Source organism: Papilio polytes, unplaced genomic scaffold (genome assembly GCF_000836215.1).
Source record: "Papilio polytes unplaced genomic scaffold, Ppol_1.0 DF824024.1, whole genome shotgun sequence".
Lineage (NCBI taxonomy): Eukaryota > Metazoa > Arthropoda > Insecta > Lepidoptera > Papilionidae > Papilio > Papilio polytes.
In genome coordinates, this window is record NW_013525180.1 from 1,096,379 (window position 1) to 1,114,276 (window position 17,898).

At 34.1% G+C, this 17,898-nt stretch overlaps 5 protein-coding genes across 5 annotated transcripts in view; 2 read left to right on the forward strand and 3 right to left on the reverse strand.

The window, feature by feature from the left end:
• LOC106101102 (L-threonine ammonia-lyase-like) overlaps positions 1-4,432 on the reverse strand; it is a 7,586-nt gene extending 3,154 nt beyond the window's left edge. The window contains exons 1-8 of the mRNA XM_013280218.1: positions 4,331-4,432; positions 3,965-4,078; positions 3,797-3,867; positions 3,416-3,512; positions 2,786-2,976; positions 2,348-2,510; positions 1,138-1,293; positions 459-595 (exon numbers count right to left, since the gene is read on the reverse strand). Of these exons, the coding sequence (XP_013135672.1) occupies positions 459-595; positions 1,138-1,293; positions 2,348-2,510; positions 2,786-2,976; positions 3,416-3,512; positions 3,797-3,867; positions 3,965-4,078; positions 4,331-4,354 (953 nt within the window). The 5' untranslated portion in view covers positions 4,355-4,432. The remainder of the gene's footprint in view (positions 1-458; positions 596-1,137; positions 1,294-2,347; positions 2,511-2,785; positions 2,977-3,415; positions 3,513-3,796; positions 3,868-3,964; positions 4,079-4,330) is intronic.
• Positions 4,433-5,228: 796 nt separating this feature from the next.
• Positions 5,229-6,252, forward strand: LOC106100973 (DNA-directed RNA polymerase II subunit RPB3). The gene has a single exon (XM_013280035.1). It carries the CDS (start codon positions 5,378-5,380, stop codon positions 6,203-6,205), a length of 828 nt encoding a protein of 275 aa, XP_013135489.1. The 5' UTR covers positions 5,229-5,377; the 3' UTR covers positions 6,206-6,252.
• Positions 6,253-6,428: 176 nt separating this feature from the next.
• On the forward strand, positions 6,429-9,955 carry LOC106100996 (L-threonine ammonia-lyase-like). The gene is made up of 10 exons (XM_013280061.1): positions 6,429-6,618; positions 6,799-6,891; positions 6,980-7,050; positions 7,525-7,657; positions 7,879-8,030; positions 8,166-8,328; positions 8,597-8,752; positions 8,959-9,095; positions 9,296-9,521; positions 9,784-9,955. The coding sequence occupies exons 1-10, from the start codon at positions 6,616-6,618 to the stop codon at positions 9,940-9,942; spliced, it is 1,293 nt and encodes a 430-aa protein (XP_013135515.1). The 5' UTR covers positions 6,429-6,615; the 3' UTR covers positions 9,943-9,955.
• Positions 9,956-10,010: 55 nt separating this feature from the next.
• LOC106101202 (40S ribosomal protein S25) lies at positions 10,011-11,705 on the reverse strand. The gene is made up of 4 exons (XM_013280356.1): positions 11,634-11,705; positions 11,326-11,418; positions 10,786-10,969; positions 10,011-10,124 (listed from the first exon to the last, which is right to left on the reverse strand). The coding sequence occupies exons 1-4, from the start codon at positions 11,634-11,636 to the stop codon at positions 10,045-10,047; spliced, it is 360 nt and encodes a 119-aa protein (XP_013135810.1). The 5' UTR covers positions 11,637-11,705; the 3' UTR covers positions 10,011-10,044.
• A 311-nt stretch (positions 11,706-12,016) lies between these two features.
• Positions 12,017-17,771, reverse strand: LOC106101184 (peroxisome biogenesis protein 6). Its single transcript, XM_013280332.1, has 10 exons — positions 16,439-17,771; positions 16,246-16,353; positions 15,578-15,711; positions 14,681-15,179; positions 14,377-14,544; positions 14,162-14,308; positions 13,696-13,854; positions 13,140-13,302; positions 12,542-12,681; positions 12,017-12,251 (listed from the first exon to the last, which is right to left on the reverse strand). Exons 1-10 carry the CDS (start codon positions 17,550-17,552, stop codon positions 12,112-12,114), a joined length of 2,772 nt encoding a protein of 923 aa, XP_013135786.1. The 5' UTR covers positions 17,553-17,771; the 3' UTR covers positions 12,017-12,111.
• Positions 17,772-17,898: the final 127 nt, after the last annotated feature.

The window sequence follows — 17,898 nt, forward strand, 5'->3', positions numbered from 1 at the left end:
AAAAAAAAAAAAAAAAAAAAAAAAAAAAAAAAAAAAAATATACCGACGAATTGAATACCTCCTTCTTTTGGGAAGTCGGTCAAAAATAGTGTTTCATCATTCATGAAGGGGACTTGTACACACGTTACACAAAAATTTCATTAATGTCTGCGCAAGAACTGGTTTTGTTGCGTTTTTATAAATTACTTTACGTTTTCTTACTTTATTGCTTTGGTGTTAAAGCCACAACCGCAATTTGTGCAGTTTAAATTTAATAATATTAATATTTTTTAAATGTTGTTTTAGGTTTAATTGGTTTTGAACTCTCATAGAAATTTGAAACCGTTTAATTCATTTCACAGTACATCTGGGAAAGTGTCTCCTTCATCGTTGTAATTTCTACAATGATTTTGTATGCAGATAGTTACCGAGTAGCGATAGAAAGTAATTATTTAAAAAAAAATATTAGATGAACTCACTTTTTATTAGTAAGTTCTGGCACAAGGCCGGCCATGATGGCGGCCACGCCAACCGCGCCGCCGCCCTCCACCACGTACTTCTCTTGCTCCACCAGCCGCAGAATGGCGCGCGCTATCCAGTCTTCATTCACTGTTATCTGTTTTGAAAGTAGAAGTTGTCGAAAAATATATCTTGCTTCTTACTTATCATACTAATATTACAAATTCGAAAGTTATATGGATGTATGGATGTTGGTAGCCTAAACGGCTGAACGGATTTCGATGAAATTTGGTATAGATGTAGAGGATAGTCTGGAAAAACACATAGGCTACTCGCTTTTGTTTTTTTTTACGCAGACAGAGTCTGGGCCGAAAGCTAGTTAATAATAAAAGCAAAAGTTGATTCATACGACATCAGCGGAATGGCCGTAATTATCTTCAATGTTTTGACAACATTTACTTATTACTATCAGTTATTTTTGGATACGTAATCAATCATGAATTACGTAGTTGAGATGTTACGTTAAGGTTATATAAAGAAAAACTACAGGATGTATAAGATTAATTAGAGAGTGTGCAAAAGTAATTTTTTCTCGAATAAGAGAAAAGTAACTATTCATGAATATGATTATGTACTTTATTTGTATTATTGAATTTCTCAGAGTGACCTTGAGTGGTATAAGGCCCTTGAGATGCTTACCAGCTTATCAATGAACGGTTTAGCAGTGCGGTACGCGTTGTACCCGACGGTGGGTACAGCGAGGCCATCAGCGAGCGTTGAGCGAATATCCACGCTCACCGGTTCGTCTTGTCTCATTGCCATCTTCATGCTCGGACATTTCTCTGTTTCTACGCCCTGGAATGTTTTTTTTAAATTCTAGCTTTCCTTTCTTTAACACCTCTACCGGAACCAACACCGGCATCACAGTGTTGTCGATGACCATTGGTAGCACGGTAACGGTCATTATCTTGTTTTGTACGTATTTTTTAAGATATATGGCTTATACGCTTTAGGTTTGCGATTTTGGTAGTAGGGTTTCTCAAACCATGCAACGCAACTACAGTTTCTATAGTATTACGGATGTCCATGGGCGTCGATAATCCTTGGTACACATTCTCTTATATAACAAAGTTTTGATAGTTTGTAATTTATGCAATTTTCTTGTATCTTTTTTAATAATAAAAAAAATGAACAAACAAGACACAATCTGACCATTCACCTAATAAAGAAATAATACAACATTACAAGAACTGTAGTCCTTATCCTTATAGACAAGTTGTTCTCCAAGTAGATAAAGGTTTATTTATTTTGTATAATTACACCATTGTACTATGAATAGCTAATAGATCGTTCTGTAATCTTTCATTAAAGATAATGGGTCAAATGTTATATTATCGCTTCCTAATCTTTATTATGGTCTGCGACGTTTACACTGCGCTTAATGACGAAACGGTTACTGAAGCTAATTCACTGGTTAAAACTAGATTTAAGCAACTTTCAAACACAGTAAAATAGATAAGAATGTTAAATAGTGTACAAGATGTTTTTATAGTTGCAAATTAATCGTTTTAGTTGAACCTGGGTAGTAACAAAACCGTCGTAACTGTAATATAAGATGTCTCCTAAACTCAGTGATATTTATATTTTTCAATAAGTGTATTACAATTACGTAGTGTACTAATTACGCAATACATTTTTTAAGCAAAAAAATATTAAGTATGTTTCTATAAAATATGGAATAAGTTTTACACCAAATTTTTATTTTGTAGATGTATTTGGTGATCTCAGATTTACAATAGAGTATAAACAAAAAACATTATAGTAGTCACATTTTGTGCTATTTTACGGTACCTCTCTATCTATTTAGGACAATGGATAAGAGATTTTTTCAAATGACCGTAGTACTTACATAAATAAGAACGTGCGGCTTCAAGTGTTTGATGGCGGTGGCGACGCCTGCCATCAGCCCGCCGCCGCCCACCGGCACCAGCACGGCGCCAACCTCCGGCACCTGCTCGATGATCTCCAGACCCACCGTCCCTTGGCCCGACATTATATGCGGATGATCGTATCTAACAAATTAACATAGACACACTATTCCATAACTATTTCCATTTGAATATGTACAGTCAAAGAATTAAATAAGTTTCCCACCGAGGAGCGTGTAAGTCAAGTCAATTTTTAGTTGCCATACTACTTCTGTCTTCATTAATTAATATTATACTGTAGCATTTTTATTGCGATTTGTGTAGTAATATGTACAATTTCCAAAACATACTAACACTTCAAAGCATGCAGGCCAGTCTAGCTCTTTTGTGCTGCCTAGTTAATGATGAATGAAGCTCACCCATTAATATATGTAAGTCCTCTCTCCTTCGCTAGTGTCATTGCGTGGTATTTGGCCTCCTTCATGTCGTTCCCATGGATAATAACATTGGCACCGTAAGAACGACATTTCTCGATCTTCATGATGGGGGCGACGTTTGGCATCACCACAGTTGTGGGGACTTGCAGCAGATTGGCATGGTAGCTCAGACCCTAAAATATTGTGTAACTTTTTATTTACGACAACGGATTTTTAAAAACAATTTTCAGGCTAGTGAAAAACCATTGAGGTTTATTTAGCGCTTTTTATATTAAACAAGATTTAATTGTTTTTGTATTGTTAAAAGAAAAAAAGGTAGTTTCTACCTTTTTCGATTTAAATTCAAACAGACCATTGTGTTTCTCATTGAATTTTAACAAATTTGCTTTCTATTATGTAGTTATAATTTTTAAATGATATTATTACAACGGGAAATACGAAAAAAAATGAAAATCTCAACTGTTTCCGGAAAATTGTGCTAAACAGTAATTAATCTTAATTAAATTAAATGATTTTATTCATATAAAGAATTAAATGATATTTAATTAAATAATCGAGAGATCGATTGTCTCTACTCGTTATGTGACGATTCGAATCGATGTTTTACCCCACCTGCGAATGATTGCCCAGCGATGCGGATATGACGCCGCGTTCCTTTGCCTCCTTTGATAGTAGAAGTAATGCGTTACGAGCACCGCGCTCTTTGAAACTACAAGACACAAAATTACACGAGCAAATCACATCAGGAAGTTACATGTCCGATTTGTTTATTATTACTTTGTTATCTGTAATATGTCCATGATAAAATATCAGTTTTATAAACAAATATTGATAATCAGTTCCAAGCTTCCTAAACTCGAAATTTGGTATGTAATTTTTAAGACTTTAAATATTAGCGTTTCGTATTTAGTTTTTAGAAATTATTGCATTTTAGCACAATTTTATATAAAAGATTTTTGCGATGTTTTGATTAGATTTATATAAATTATTTACCTTCCTGTATGCTGCAAGAAATCATTTTTGAGATATATTTCCATACCATAAATGGAAGACATGTGAGATTTCTGAAAAAAACAAATTTAAATACCTCAATATGCAATAACATTATAAAATAAAATTGTAATAATTCATAAAAAACTATAATTAAAAAATTAAACTCACCACGCATGGCGTTTTTACAATCCCACTCTGTATTCTAAACGCTGCAGCGGAAACATCTTCGAAAGAGATCTTATGAGGGTTCTCTTTATCGCACATAGGATCAAACTCGATCGTCTGAAATACCATGATTATATCCGTTACTGCATCATTTAAAATAGGTCCCTAACAACGACCTCACGTCACGTCTTACTTTACACTGAGTACAAAACGATCATCGTTATTTAATAAAACGTAGGGTTAATAGGTGATTATAACGTATCAACAAAACTTCTATATGGGAGGTCATTTAGATAAACATAGAGTACACAAAACAACACAAGTTGCTTTCACTAGACGAGATAATTACTAGCAATTAGTATTCCTTACTGGCTGGTTCCTGTATGTCTCCATTTTTGGTTAATATATTTATTACGTAAAACCTTGTTTGACCTATCACATCAATGTCTGTGTAAGAACTGGGTGTTTTGATTACTTTTACTTAGCTTTTATAAAGACTCAGATAAAAATAGAATACGAGCGTTTTATGTAGGTCTCGCAGTTAATAATCGAAAACTGTATATTAAATATAAAAAAAGTCTGATATAGAGATTTCTATAGATCTACTCTACAATGTCTATAAATCTTTACTGTCTTGAATTCCAGTATGCCCTAATTTGTAAATTATGTATTTTTTATTTACTTTATCGTTGATTTATTAATTTTATTTATAAGCAATGGTAGTTGCGTTGCATATTGTAAGGTCGTCGTTGCTATTTATTGTAGCTAATACCAAAGGTACAAGAATATACTCATAACATGCCGCACTAGGTAACTGATGTATTTCATAGCTATTAACTGTTATCGCGTTAATTATAATTTATTGTCATTTATTTATATATCAATGCTAATAATATTATAATGATGAAAGATATGTATTTTTTTATGTATTGAAATAACTGAAAACTACTGATACCGATTTAAAAAATTACTTCCCCAATAAAATGCTATCGCAAAGTAACATAATCCTTATTTTCTCTTTTTTTAGTGACACGCAAACGAAGTCACGTGCAACAGTTACTATGTAATAAACATGATTCTTAACAGTTCCGAAATTAGGAGTGTTTGACCTACTAACTACATATCTTGTATGAAAGTAGATTTAGTAAACTTAAACAAATAAGTAATAACTTTTTTACAACACAGGAAAGTCATTTTTTTGAAGGAAGTATTTGCGTCAGTGGTAAGATATTGAAATTAAGCAGGGCAACATTTGTTTAAGTTTGAAGGATCGATCGATCTGTCAATGTCAAAGGTAAAGCAACTATACAAAACGCCTCTTTAATATTTTAAATAAAATCTTGTGTTTTCCGGAAAAAGTTGTACTTCGACATCGAATTAATGTGTTATTGTATAACTAATTAACAGCAGTTCAAAATGCCGTACGCAAATCAGCCTTCTGTGCATATCACAGAGTTAACAGACGACAATGTAAAGTTTGTTGTTGAAGATACAGAACTCAGTGTAGCAAATAGTATGCGACGCGTATTCATAGCGGAGACTCCAACGATGGCTATTGATTGGATTCAGTTAGAAGCAAACTCAACCGTGCTTAGTGATGAGTTTCTAGCTCATCGCATCGGCCTCATACCGCTCATTTCCGATGATGTAGTTGACAAAATACGCTATTCCAGAGATTGCATGTGTGCCGATTTTTGTACAGAATGTAGTGTGGAATTCACATTGGATGTAAAATGTACAGATGATCAGACTAGGCATGTTACAACTGCTGATTTGAAATCCAGTGATCCCAGGGTGGTTCCTGTCACTTCTCGACATAGAGACGAAGATCAAACTGATTATGGAGAAATCGATGAGATACTTATAATTAAATTACGTAAAGGGCAAGAACTGAAACTGAGAGCTTATGCTAAGAAAGGTTTTGGAAAGGAGCATGCTAAATGGAACCCAACTGCGGGAGTTTCTTTTGAATATGACCCAGACAATATTATGCGGCACACATTGTATCCCAAGCCTGATGAATGGCCCAAGAGTGAACACACAGAACTGGAAGAGAATCAGTTTGAAGCGGAGTTTAATTGGGAAGCTAAACCTAATAAATACTTTTACAATGTTGAATCATCCGGAGCTCTGAAACCAGAAAATGTTGTCCTCATGGGGATTGTAGTATTGAAGAACAAGTTGCTAAATCTTCAAGTACAATTAGCACAAGAAGCACATAATGATGCTTTAGCAATTAATTAATATTTAAGATCAATAACATGAAATGAAATAAAAGTATTATTTGTGTATTGTAATCTTTTATTTATACATTTCTTTTGTATATATACAAAAACAAATTATATAGTTTGAATCGTCAACAATTATTTTTTATGTTTTACTTTTGTTAAACATTTATCTTAAGTATAATTTAGAATCAAAATTATTAAAACATAGTATTATTTACAATATGCATTGTTAGGCATAATTAGCCACTTAAAAAGTTGCTTTGCACTGGTTATTCTGTATTTCCCTGTTGACAAGTCTGTCTTTTTGACAATGATAATTTGATAGGTTTGTTTTGTAAATTTTTTGTCAGAATTATACAAATGTATAAATAAGAAAAAACATATTGATTTATAACAAATAAAGTCACATTCTGTAAAATACACGCTATGGTAACCATATTATACTAATCAATATAAAGTTTTTACCTTAGATAAGTAAATAAAAGTAATACATTATGTAAAGTAAGGTAGACAGTGGTAGCAATTTATAGCTTTTCTTAGGTCTTATATTAATTGTGAGTCATTACAAATTAAGCAATGAACAATAATTGGATTTTTAATATCTTTCAGTGTGACACAGATAATGTTCATGTTTTGAATTTCAATGAAATTAAACAAGCTGCTGAAAAAATTGAAGATGGAATTATTCATACCCCACTATGTGTATGTATGCCACATTTATTATGTTACACAGATAAGTAATAATTTGAAGTTTTAAACTAAATGTGTTATCTATGAAACAATTTTTCAGGAGGCTAAAATGAGCAAATGTATGGATTATGAAATTTACTTGAAATGTGAAAACTTACAGTACACTGGCAGGTAGTGTTATTAATATGTTATGAAGATGTTTAATTGCAAATTTAAAATAATAATTAAATAATCTCATTTAAGACAAGTCCTTCCTTCAGTTGTTCACGGAAGGATGCTACTTTTGCAGGAACGGTGGCTAACAGGCATATAAATAGTAAATAGGTCCAGAGCTCTAGGCGGTAACCCAACAGCGTCCAGTCCTAATACCGACATTTTTTTTTATAACATAAGATGGCAAACGAGCAAGCGGCCACCTGAATCCGCCAAAATGGCGTAGCGACCCCTGCCCATAGACATCTGCAATTGCAAATGCGTTGCCTACCCTTATCCGACGGAGAAGGAGACGCATATAAAGAGGATATTTCCTCTTCCTATGCATCTCCTCTATCGTCAAATCCACTTCCCCTTCCCATCCTCTCATAAGTAAAGGGTAGATACCGTAATACCGACATACATGCAAATATAATTATATTTTTTATACAGTTGTGCAGAACGTGGAATCAGAAATCTGTTTGTATCGCGCCATGATGAAGTTACTACTTCTGGAGTAATCGTCCCTTCTATTGGTAATTTGGCTATAGGTGCTGCGTATCATGGTGAAGCTTTAGGAATTCAGGTGAGCATGGTGACAAATTGTATTTTAATTAGATTTAGCTTCTAAAATCCACATTGTGTGCAGAATTCGAAATTCGGATCGAATCGAATTAAAAAAAATCTTGATTCAAATTTCTATCAACGATACACAGTGTGAAAGAAAATGTATATGGTTGTTTTGACTCTCGTCATATTTAATGATATTGCTATTCTGATAATAAGCGGGTATTTGTAATAATTAAGGTGACAGTGGTGCTTCCCGACCGAACGCCTCCCGCGTTAGCGCAGCGGTGCTCCGAGCTGAACGCGGACGTCGTCATTTGCGGAGAAACTCTCGAGGATGCCACCAATTACGCTAAGAAAGTGCATATGGAGACAGGACAATTCCTGCTTAGGTACACTGTTTATCTGTTTTTAAACGGAACATTCAGAATTGTATCCTAAATTGTATGTTTACAAAGTACCCACAATTAAATTAAGTAGGTACTTTAGGTAAGTCACAGTATTTTAGGTATCATATCGTCCCTTAGCCCGGACGAGCCGGCGGTGATGGCGGGGCTGGGCACTGTAGGGATGGAGATTATCACGCAGCTGCCGGAGGCTGACGCCGTCATCGTGCCCGTCGGTAGCGGTGGCTTGCTCGCCTCCGTCCTCATCGCCTGCACCAAGCTCAAGTGCTCCTGTCTTGTTTACGTGCGATACACTTGTACTCATTCTGTATTTAACGTTTATCTGTGGCTAGTAATGGTTAATAGTTATCGTTAGCTTCATCTGCAGAAACATTCGGATCACGATAAATTTTAGCATAGATGTAGAACATATTCTGGAAGAACAAATAGGCTACCTATTTATTTATTTTTTATTTCGCGCGGACGGAGTCGCTGGCGAATGCTAGTGATAGATATAAGCTTAATGTATTTATATTGTCTTTGTATAAAATATCAGGAATATTCAATTATAGGGTGTGGAGTGCGCAAAGGTTCCTAAAATGTTGAAGGCTTGCCAGGCGGGACATCCTGTCACGGTGCCGGTTGTACCCAATCTGGCTGAAGGTTTGAACACCTCCATCGTTGGCAGGAACGCCTTCGCCACTATTAAAGGACGACTTGATAGAGTGGTAAAGCGTTTCTTTTTTTCTAAAAGTTCCTTAAAACTAAACTGTTTTAGAGTTCCATGTACCATCATCCATCCGACAACTAATCGTCAATACGCAGTCATTCATCAATTTAACTTATGAATAACTAGCTGCAAGATAATATCGATTCTCAACAGGAAATAAAGAAACCTTTGATAAAATTTCTAATGGATGATATTGGTAATTAGCTAGAAGTAGACGAGGTCCACATCGCTCGTGCAATGATCAGCGTGCTAGAACGCGAGCGGCTGGTGACAGACGGCGCGGGCGCGTGTGCGCTCGCCGCCATCATGCAGGGTCTTGTGCCGGAGTTGCGCGGGAAGCGGTACATATATCGACTTTTGTTTATTTTTAAAACATCCACCAAGACATTTTAAAACGATTCAAATTGTGTCCGAATTACTTACAAATTCAGCCTTAATAATCTTAGAGTATTATAGAAGTTATAACGTTATTTTAGTGCAAAAATCGACGTTGAATGAATTATAAGACGTAAAGTAACTAACGTCTGATTTTATGAAACAGCACAGTATGCATACTAACCGGAGGTAACATAGACTCGAGCCGGTTGTCGCGAACGATACATCGCGGTCTTAGCGCTTGGGGCCGACTGATCCGCTTTGCCGTGCCTATGGGCGACAACAGATCCGGACTCGAAAACCTCGCTAAAGTCATATCTGATGAGCACGCCGTCCTCAAGAGCCTTGTTACTGAACAAATGTGGGTCCAAAGCGATGTCGGCACTACGTGGGTAAGTGGAAGTTTAAGAATGCCATAAGTAACAAAGTTGTTGAATCATACCATCTATCTCCTTACTATTAAAAGAGCGTTTAGATGGATGGATGTTTGGAGCCTAAATGACTGAACGGATCTTGATTAAATTTGGCATAGAAGAGGATAGTCTAGATCTAGAACACATAGGCTACTCACTTTTTTGAAAGCTAGTCATTAATAAAAACATCTTTTCAAATCATTTACTAAAGAAGTCTTAGTTGAATATTTTTTTTCTCCAGGCTAATGCTGTAGTCGAAACTGCCAATGAAGAACATTCTGACAATTTCAAGGATCGCATACGTCATTTATATCCATCTGCAAGATTTGCCGTCATAGAGGTCAATGATAAAAAGTGTGCTAATGTTCCACCTAAAGTTTGTCCAAATAGAAATGTTTAGTGAAAAATTGTAGTGTAATATGTAATGTGTAAATGTATGAAGACAAAGGGTAAAATAAAACCATAAACTGTTGTTTTTCTTTTATTTTTTAAAACTTATCCATTAAGCGACAGGGTCGTCACCCTTCGTCACGCGCGTGTAGATGACTTGTCCATGATGTTGGACAACCTGCTTTATTAAACCTGGAAAGAGAAGTAAAATGCTGTAAATTATTTGATTTTGGTCAAAATACAATTTAAGCAAACATTATTATTATCAGACTCAATATATCAGTATTTTTACTGTCATGGTTCATCTAGATAAAATGATCATCACAAAAGAATTATTACATACTAGACACCTATCACCATCACCAGCTCACTTTACAACACCATTGACAACCTCAGAGCCTTCCTTAAGTTAGGGTGAACAAGATGTATATTGCCAAAGAAATGACTGGTGTAATTTCTTTTATTTATACTTGAACATAACTTATCATATAAACATTTGTTGACATCCTACGAACATTCTACCAATAACATGCACATTCATAACTAGTGAGTAAAATACATTAATATAACATTAAGCTGACATAAATAGAGAATAAATGGTAAAATGAACAATATATCTATTCATTACATGTATTATGAAAATATATTGTTGGTATTCCTTATTTTTTCTGTTTAATGTTAAGTCATGAAAGATATGTATATCAGCAAGACTAAGTGAAACTAAGGTAAATTTGATTCTTGAACTTGAAACCATTTGGTTTTTGTAATGGCGCTTAGAACAGACTATCTTATAAAATAGTGGCAGATTTTGCAAAAAGTATATGTTATGTCAAAAAGAGAAATATTTACATACCCTTTTCCCTGAGTTCGATCAAGGCCCTCCTGGCAAGTGAGCCTCGGACCTTCAGCCTTTCAGAGACAACTGCGGGTGTGATCAGTTTGTATTGAGGTACTTCCTTGTACAGCTTCTCATATGTGGGCTTGTCAAACAACACCTGGTTGTTTAACTTGTCGCGGACTTTTCCTTTGGACCACTTCTGCAAATTTAAAATATGGCTGAGTTATAATTCATAAATATAGATAATTTATAAACAACTTGTATCTTTTATTTGTTTTGCCATCAGCCTCAATATATCAGTTAATTTTAACTTTCATAGATGTCAAGATGGAATGAATAATCATTTGGCATTTTAGGTTTTACAAAATGTTAGAAGTAACGCAATATAAATTATATAAAACTCGATGAATATTTCCACAAAATTGCTACCCATGTGGCATTTAGAACTAAAATCTTAGTACATGTAAACTATATTTGATTTAAGAGAATAATAAGTAAGTTGTTTGATAATTCACAGGACATAACCTAACTTTCTAGGAATAAAATAGTACCAACCTTCTTTTTGGCTTTACCGCCCCCGGAACCTTCCTTCTTCTTTTGTGTCTTTTGAGGTTGTTTGGCCGAAGCCTTCGCGTCCTTCTTGGGCGGCTAAAATAAAATAAAAATGCGACATGATGATCTGTAGCCACGAGGTTGTAAAACACAAGCAATCCAGAATTTCACAGCGATTGACGTAAATTTGATAACTTTGAAGTTAATTTAAGAATAACTTTTTAATTAAACATATAGTCACAAAATAATTCCCTCTGATTATTGTATATTTCAGAAACAAACGTATTAAATTCACTAATGCTCGTACTCACCATGTTGAAATCGGAAAGAAAAGAGTGAACGACAGATAACGAATGACAACTTACACTAAGCAGAAGTTTAAATTGTTGTCTATGGTTTCTTATGTTTGCGTATCGATATTGAAAGTGTAAAATTATTTAAAAAAAAACACAATTATTGATTCATCGTTTATTCAAAGAGATAGGTATTTTCTAATAATTTCACAGTTGTAATAATAATTATACTTCGATTATTTAGACGTTTATAGAAAACTACCCGTTCTTGAATGTCGAGACATACCTACCTAGAATTTTTATCAGAGATTGTTTTTAATATCTAAGCCATTAACTTTTATTATTAAAACAAGCTTATATAAATAAATTAAGTTGCCAGGATAAAGTATAATTAAATAAAAAAATACGCACAATTTTGTAATTTAATAGACTTTATATTCAACTGTTTTTTTTAATAATAGTAAATGGGGAAATGGAATGGGCATGTCTACTTCTATTACAGATGGTATTGTAGTGATTCATAATAGGCCAGTTCCTCTTCGGTCACCGACGGACGGAATGACTCCACACCTTGCCACAGTTCGGAAACTCCAAGAATTATAGAGTCAGGACTTAAATCCGTTTCTTTCACTAATCCTGAAAGTGATGAAAAAATATGTAAAATTACTTATTAGTAAATTAGATGCGGAAGTTTAGATGGTTGGAATGATGTTAGACGGTATCTCTAGAACGTCTCTATGGATTTCGATGAAATTTGGCACAAATGTAAAACATATTCTGAAAGAACAAACAGTATACTTATAATCTTTTTAATGCCGCTCGGACAGACTTGCTGACAAAAGTTATTTTAAAATAAATTCGTGTTTAATCGATAATTGCAAAATGGTGTAAGCACAGGTGTGTTGTGTTTTGTGAGGAGTATATACCTGTATTAATCTTGTTGACGAGGGCGCGCACGGCGGCGTCGCGCGCGCTGCTCACCACCTGCATGAGGTCTGCGCCCGAGCAGCGCTCCGGCAGCGCCTCCGCCACAGAACTCAGCTTCACCTCCCCGCGCAACTTGTAGCTACATAGATACATCAAAACATATGGCCAAATTGGTCATCTAAGTTCCTCTTTATAGTTACATTGATACAGATTAACGCTAAAATGCATTATGATGTACTTATACACCGGTCGTTTCTTCCTTACATTTAGACAACTTATTTAATTGATACTGTCGCTTTAAACTGAGAGCAACACTTCTCGTTACGACTCAGGATGCGCGCCAAGATCCATCCTTCTAGTGACATTGACAGCTGTCAGCTAGGGACGTGACGTGTATGCCGATAATCTAGAGTTGCGCCAATTCTACAGCTCGGAACTAATTTTGTTCTTACCATTACACAAAAGAATATTTTGAAAAAGCATTTTATTAATCTATATTTGATTTACTTCTCGTTTTAATTTATGGTATGTAAAAAGAAAAATATATAAATACATTTAAGTTGTTTTCCCTAACATTTCGAGTTGCGTACAACTTACCTTCTACACAAAGCAGTCAGCACCGATGTCTTCTCCTGCGTGCCGGAGTAAGGGCCGACGTATATCAGCTTGTCTAAACGTCCAGGCCGCAGTAGAGATTGCTCCAATAAATCCGGACGGTTTGTCGCTCCCATTATAAAAACGAAGCTCGATGTTTCCGCATCTATTGAAGTTAAAGAATGGAAAATGTTACTGTCTCCATCCATTTTCGCTGCCGCAATTGCTATACAAAATGAATTCGTACGCAGCAAGGGTGTCGCCAGGAAGAGGCAGGAAAGCAGCTGCACTCTCCTATACCAGCAGTAATTGAAAGTAAACACATAAGTTCTAATAACTACAACCCTTAAAGACCCTCATAGAAAATGAATTGACAGCTTTTCTTTACTTTGAAATAAAAATAGTATTTTTACTAGTAGCCCCCTACCTTCAACCCCTCTCCCCCAGGTGATTATCGGCTGACCGATGACCATAGAAGAAAGGTCCTTGAAATAGTTACAAACAAATAATGCCGTGGAATGCAATCAGCACAATAACGATAAAAACCGTGCAATGTTACCTTCTCCATTAGTGACGCCGTCCAGTTCAGCGAGCAGTTGGCTGACGACGCGGTCGCTGGCGCCGCCCGCGTCGCCCGCCGCGCCGCGCCGCGGGGCCAGCGCGTCCAGCTCGTCCAGGAACACGATACACGGAGACGACGCACGCGCAGATTCAAACACTTTAATAAAGTATATATATTACACTAGATGTCATCCGCGAGGAATTAAAAACAAAAACGAAAGTATGCTCTATGTCTATGCCAAATGTCATCGAGATCCTTTCAGCAGTTGAGTGACAAACTCTAACAAACATCCATCTATCTTAACTTTCGCATTTATAATATTAGTAAGAAATAAGAATTTTAAGGCACAAAATTTAGCTTTTAGTTAACAGTCGCGGTAGTGATAATTAGATGTTTATGTTGAGATTTCTAAAAAAATACAAGACTGTCTAACTAATCGGTTAGTAACACTAAAAATTTTCACCTTTTCTAACATTCTCTTCGGATTGTCCAATATACATGTTCAGTAACTCAGGTCCTTTAACACTCAGGAAGCTGACGTTAAGTTCAGTGCTGACTGCTTTAGCTATTAAAGTTTTACCACAACCCGGCGGCCCATATAATAATATACCTAAAGTACAAAGATACAATTATTCCCGTAATTTTTTCCCATCATATATTATTATAACTGCAAAATACCTGATCGCTTTAAAGAAGAATTTTTAAACAAATGTGGAAATTTTATTGGGAATTCTATAGTTTTTAATAATTCCTTTTTAAGTTTCTCCAAACCACCAATATCGTCCCAAAAAACTTTAGGTATTTTGGGCGCATCTAAATGCTGGCTTTGTAGACTTCTGATTTGTTCTAAAAAAAAAAAAAGTCAAATATAAAAAATATCTCCCATCAATTATAATTTATTTAATGCAGAAAATATAATTCTGGTATTTTAACAGATTATTTTTATATTTGAAACAGGAAAATAGATTTTTTTTTAAATTACCCAGTGCTGAATTAAAATCCTCTTCTCTTAATTCCTGTAGATTAGGATCTTGTACCAATTGACTATGGTTATGTTGTTTTATGTATGATTCTCTGAGAGCAAAATGTACTAAAGTATCTAAATCACCATAGACAAATGTTTCAGTTTTAGAAGCCACTCTTTGTAGGATTTCTTTTGAATGTTTGCTTAGACTTGAATTTGACAATTCTATATTTACACTATGGTTTGATTTAGTCTGTGCATCTTTTTCACTGATTTTAAGTTGCATAGCAGCAGCAAACCATTGCAACATTTCATATCGTTGTTCAACATTTAATTTCGGCAAGTGAAATTTATCGAGAAACATTCTCATTATATTTGGCTTCAAATCAACCTTTTCGGTGATCGCTATAAAAATGATCGGATGTTTTGTATAATTTTCGTACAAATCAGTTATTGAATTCATAAAATATTCCATTACTCTATGGTCTTCATTATTTTCTGGATCAACTGCAAACACCTAAAAAGTAAACATTAAGAGAACATAAAATATTTATAAAAAGCTGTATAAATTGATACAAATATTCTTTATATGACAAATGTTATTGATGCCTTAAGGTATAATTTAACTATTATAGAAATAATGAAAAAATGTCGCCATAATGCAGAAAAAGTTGGCAGTAACTTCTTTGCATTAGAAAGTGATGTCATAAAGGCGATTGAAACGCCCCCTAGGCAGAACATTTGTACTTTTAGTTAATCTTTAACACTTTAACCACAGATAAAATATGAGATTTTCATTTAGAAGCAATCCTTACCAATACAATAATAACTAATTTAATCTAAACCAGACTGTTGGTAATATATTATGCATCAAGGAGCATAGTACTTTGTAACTAATGTATATTATAAGATTACCTCAAAATTATCTAGTAGGACAATAGCAGGAGCTGCCGCCTTAGCTTTTTGTATAGTTTGGCTGATTTTACTTTCCGTCTGCTTTGCTGTTGAGCTTTGTAGACCATTGCAGTCCGCTTGCAAACAATTCATACCTGAAAATTGTATACATACATACATTTATGGATGTACATTCAAATCCAATAGAAAAGACAAATCATAATAAATGTATCTAAACATGTAACATATTTAAACATATTTGTATCATTAGTTTAAATATTGATATATTCCAAAATACATCTAAATAAAACAAATGATATGGTTAGCCAATAAAATCATATCATATGAATATTATAAATGCGAAAGTTACGCTGGATAGATGGATGTTTGTTAGCGTTTGTAGCCTAAACGGCTAAACAGTTCTCCATGAAATTTGGCACAGGTTTAGAGCATAGTCTGAAGAACACATAGACTACTTTTTATCCCGGGAATAGTTATGGTTCCTGTGGGAGTCATTAATTTAGTTTTTTAATGTTTACTTGATCATTCTGTAACAGTTCAACATATCTTATTGAAATTTGGCACAGATATAAAATAAATTCTGGAGTACACATGGGAAAAAGGTTCTTATAAATAAATTATTTCTCATTTCCATTGAATTTGTTTATAGTGAAAGGTCTCATTCTTACCATTATATTTTGCTAATGTTTTTACAATTAAATGCCTGCCAGAGCCGATACACCCAGTTACTAGGAACATAGGAATTATAGGGCTGGATAGAGTTGATGACAATTCATCTGTGAATTAATATACATAAGTTTACTTCATATAATTTGACTTTCAGATATTGCATATTGATGTAATTCCCAATAAAATATTTACTTATTTCTCCTGTTAAAAATGGATGTACTGCTTCTTGTATTTGGTCAAACTTCCGTCTCAGACCAGTAGGACATGAATGTATCAAATTTAATTGATTATCAGTATTTTGTGGCTTAAAATATTTATATTTTGGTTTCATAGAGTGTATGTTTTCTCCCAAAGTTAATTGGGTAACTCCTTTCACTATATAAAAAGCTTTTACAACATTGTCAATGGTCTTCTTAGTTTGAGCATTTGTTGTGTCTATGTCACTATTTATCTTTGCACATTTGAAATGTAACATTCCTAATGTTTCAACTAAATCCAAATATTTATAATGATACTTTGCCATTATTATTGGATTTAACTCTATAGTGATTAAGTCATTTTCACTTACTAATCTTGGTTCTTCAAAATGATTGCTTAGAATTTCCTTAATAAAGTCATTTGATAGATCAAAATCATTCACAATAAGGCACACTTCTGCGGCAGATGCTATTTTAGGAGAACATTCAAATGCAGGAATTGGATGTAGGGAAATTCCTACATTATCTGAATTATTTATACCCATAGATATGTTATAAAATTCATTTTCACTTACTAACGCAGTATTATCATGTACAAATGGTGAGCAAGTGATGGGAACTACTCTATAGTTTGCACAATTATTTATTACACCATCAGTCCATAACTTATTGTGTATTTCTGAAGTTTTGAAATTCAGATTATATTTTAAAAGTGGTTTTGAGTTTTCTCTCATACCCTTTTCTTCATACTGTTCTTTCTCTTCTGGAGTTAATTTTAATGCGACCCACAAGAGCCCATTGTCTCTATAAAATATGTTCTCAACACATAACTGTATAAAATTAGCTTGAGAAATGAATATACACTTGTGTAGACTAACATTTAATATGTCTTCATTTTGATGCTCCTTTAAAATGAACTTGAGTATATAATGTGGTACTGTCTTCATTGTAAATTTATTCATGCTGTTGTGTGGAAAGGCACTTTTGTGAAAATAGTAATTCGATTTAATTGCTAGGTAAACGAGGAAAGTGTATGGATTTAACTTTGGATAAATAATTTTGATGCAAAATTTTATCACCCATAGTTTAAAGGAAGTCTCTTCGTTCATATTTAGCCAAAGGTTACAGAAATATTTTTTTTACACCTTTTTCACGATCCCACTAATTTTAAACAATGTCTTCACTACACTTAATATATAGATAATTATTTAGTTGACTAATATTTGATAACACTTTGATAAAAGCATCAGATCCAGTAAAAAGATCATATTATTAGCGTTAAATTTATCAAAATAGCCAATACGATCGATTCAAGAATGATAAAAGCAAAAACAATACAAATGATAACAAAAACGTCAAAAAACCCAAAACCTGTCAATGTCAATTGATTTTAGTGTTGCCCTAGATATGTAGTTTATTAGTTTAAAAAGAATATTTTGTAAACACAAAACCTCT

What these genes read in the sequence shown, in the direction of transcription:
- LOC106100973 (XM_013280035.1), top strand. Translation starts at nt 5,378, where the DNA reads ATGCCGTACGCAAATCAGCCTTCTGTGCATATCACAGAGTTAACAGAC.
- LOC106100996 (XM_013280061.1), top strand. An exon ending in TTATTCATACCCCACTATGT is followed by an intron (nt 6,892 to 6,979) that starts GTATGTATGCCA and finishes ACAATTTTTCAG; the next exon opens with GAGGCTAAAATGAGCAAATG. An exon ending in GCGATGTCGGCACTACGTGG is followed by an intron (nt 9,522 to 9,783) that starts GTAAGTGGAAGT and finishes TTTTTTCTCCAG; the next exon opens with GCTAATGCTGTAGTCGAAAC.
- LOC106101202 (XM_013280356.1), bottom strand. An exon ending in GCGGTAAAGCCAAAAAGAAG is followed by an intron (nt 10,970 to 11,325) that starts GTTGGTACTATT and finishes TTAAATTTGCAG; the next exon opens with AAGTGGTCCAAAGGAAAAGT. An exon ending in GATCGAACTCAGGGAAAAGG is followed by an intron (nt 10,125 to 10,785) that starts GTATGTAAATAT and finishes TTCTCTTTCCAG; the next exon opens with GTTTAATAAAGCAGGTTGTC.
- LOC106101184 (XM_013280332.1), bottom strand. Translation starts at nt 17,552, where the DNA reads ATGAACGAAGAGACTTCCTTTAAACTATGGGTGATAAAATTTTGCATC. An exon ending in TTCTTCTTTAAAGCGATCAG is followed by an intron (nt 14,309 to 14,376) that starts GTATTTTGCAGT and finishes TTTGTACTTTAG; the next exon opens with GTATATTATTATATGGGCCG. An exon ending in CTGACTGCTTTGTGTAGAAG is followed by an intron (nt 12,682 to 13,139) that starts GTAAGTTGTACG and finishes GTATCTATGTAG; the next exon opens with CTACAAGTTGCGCGGGGAGG.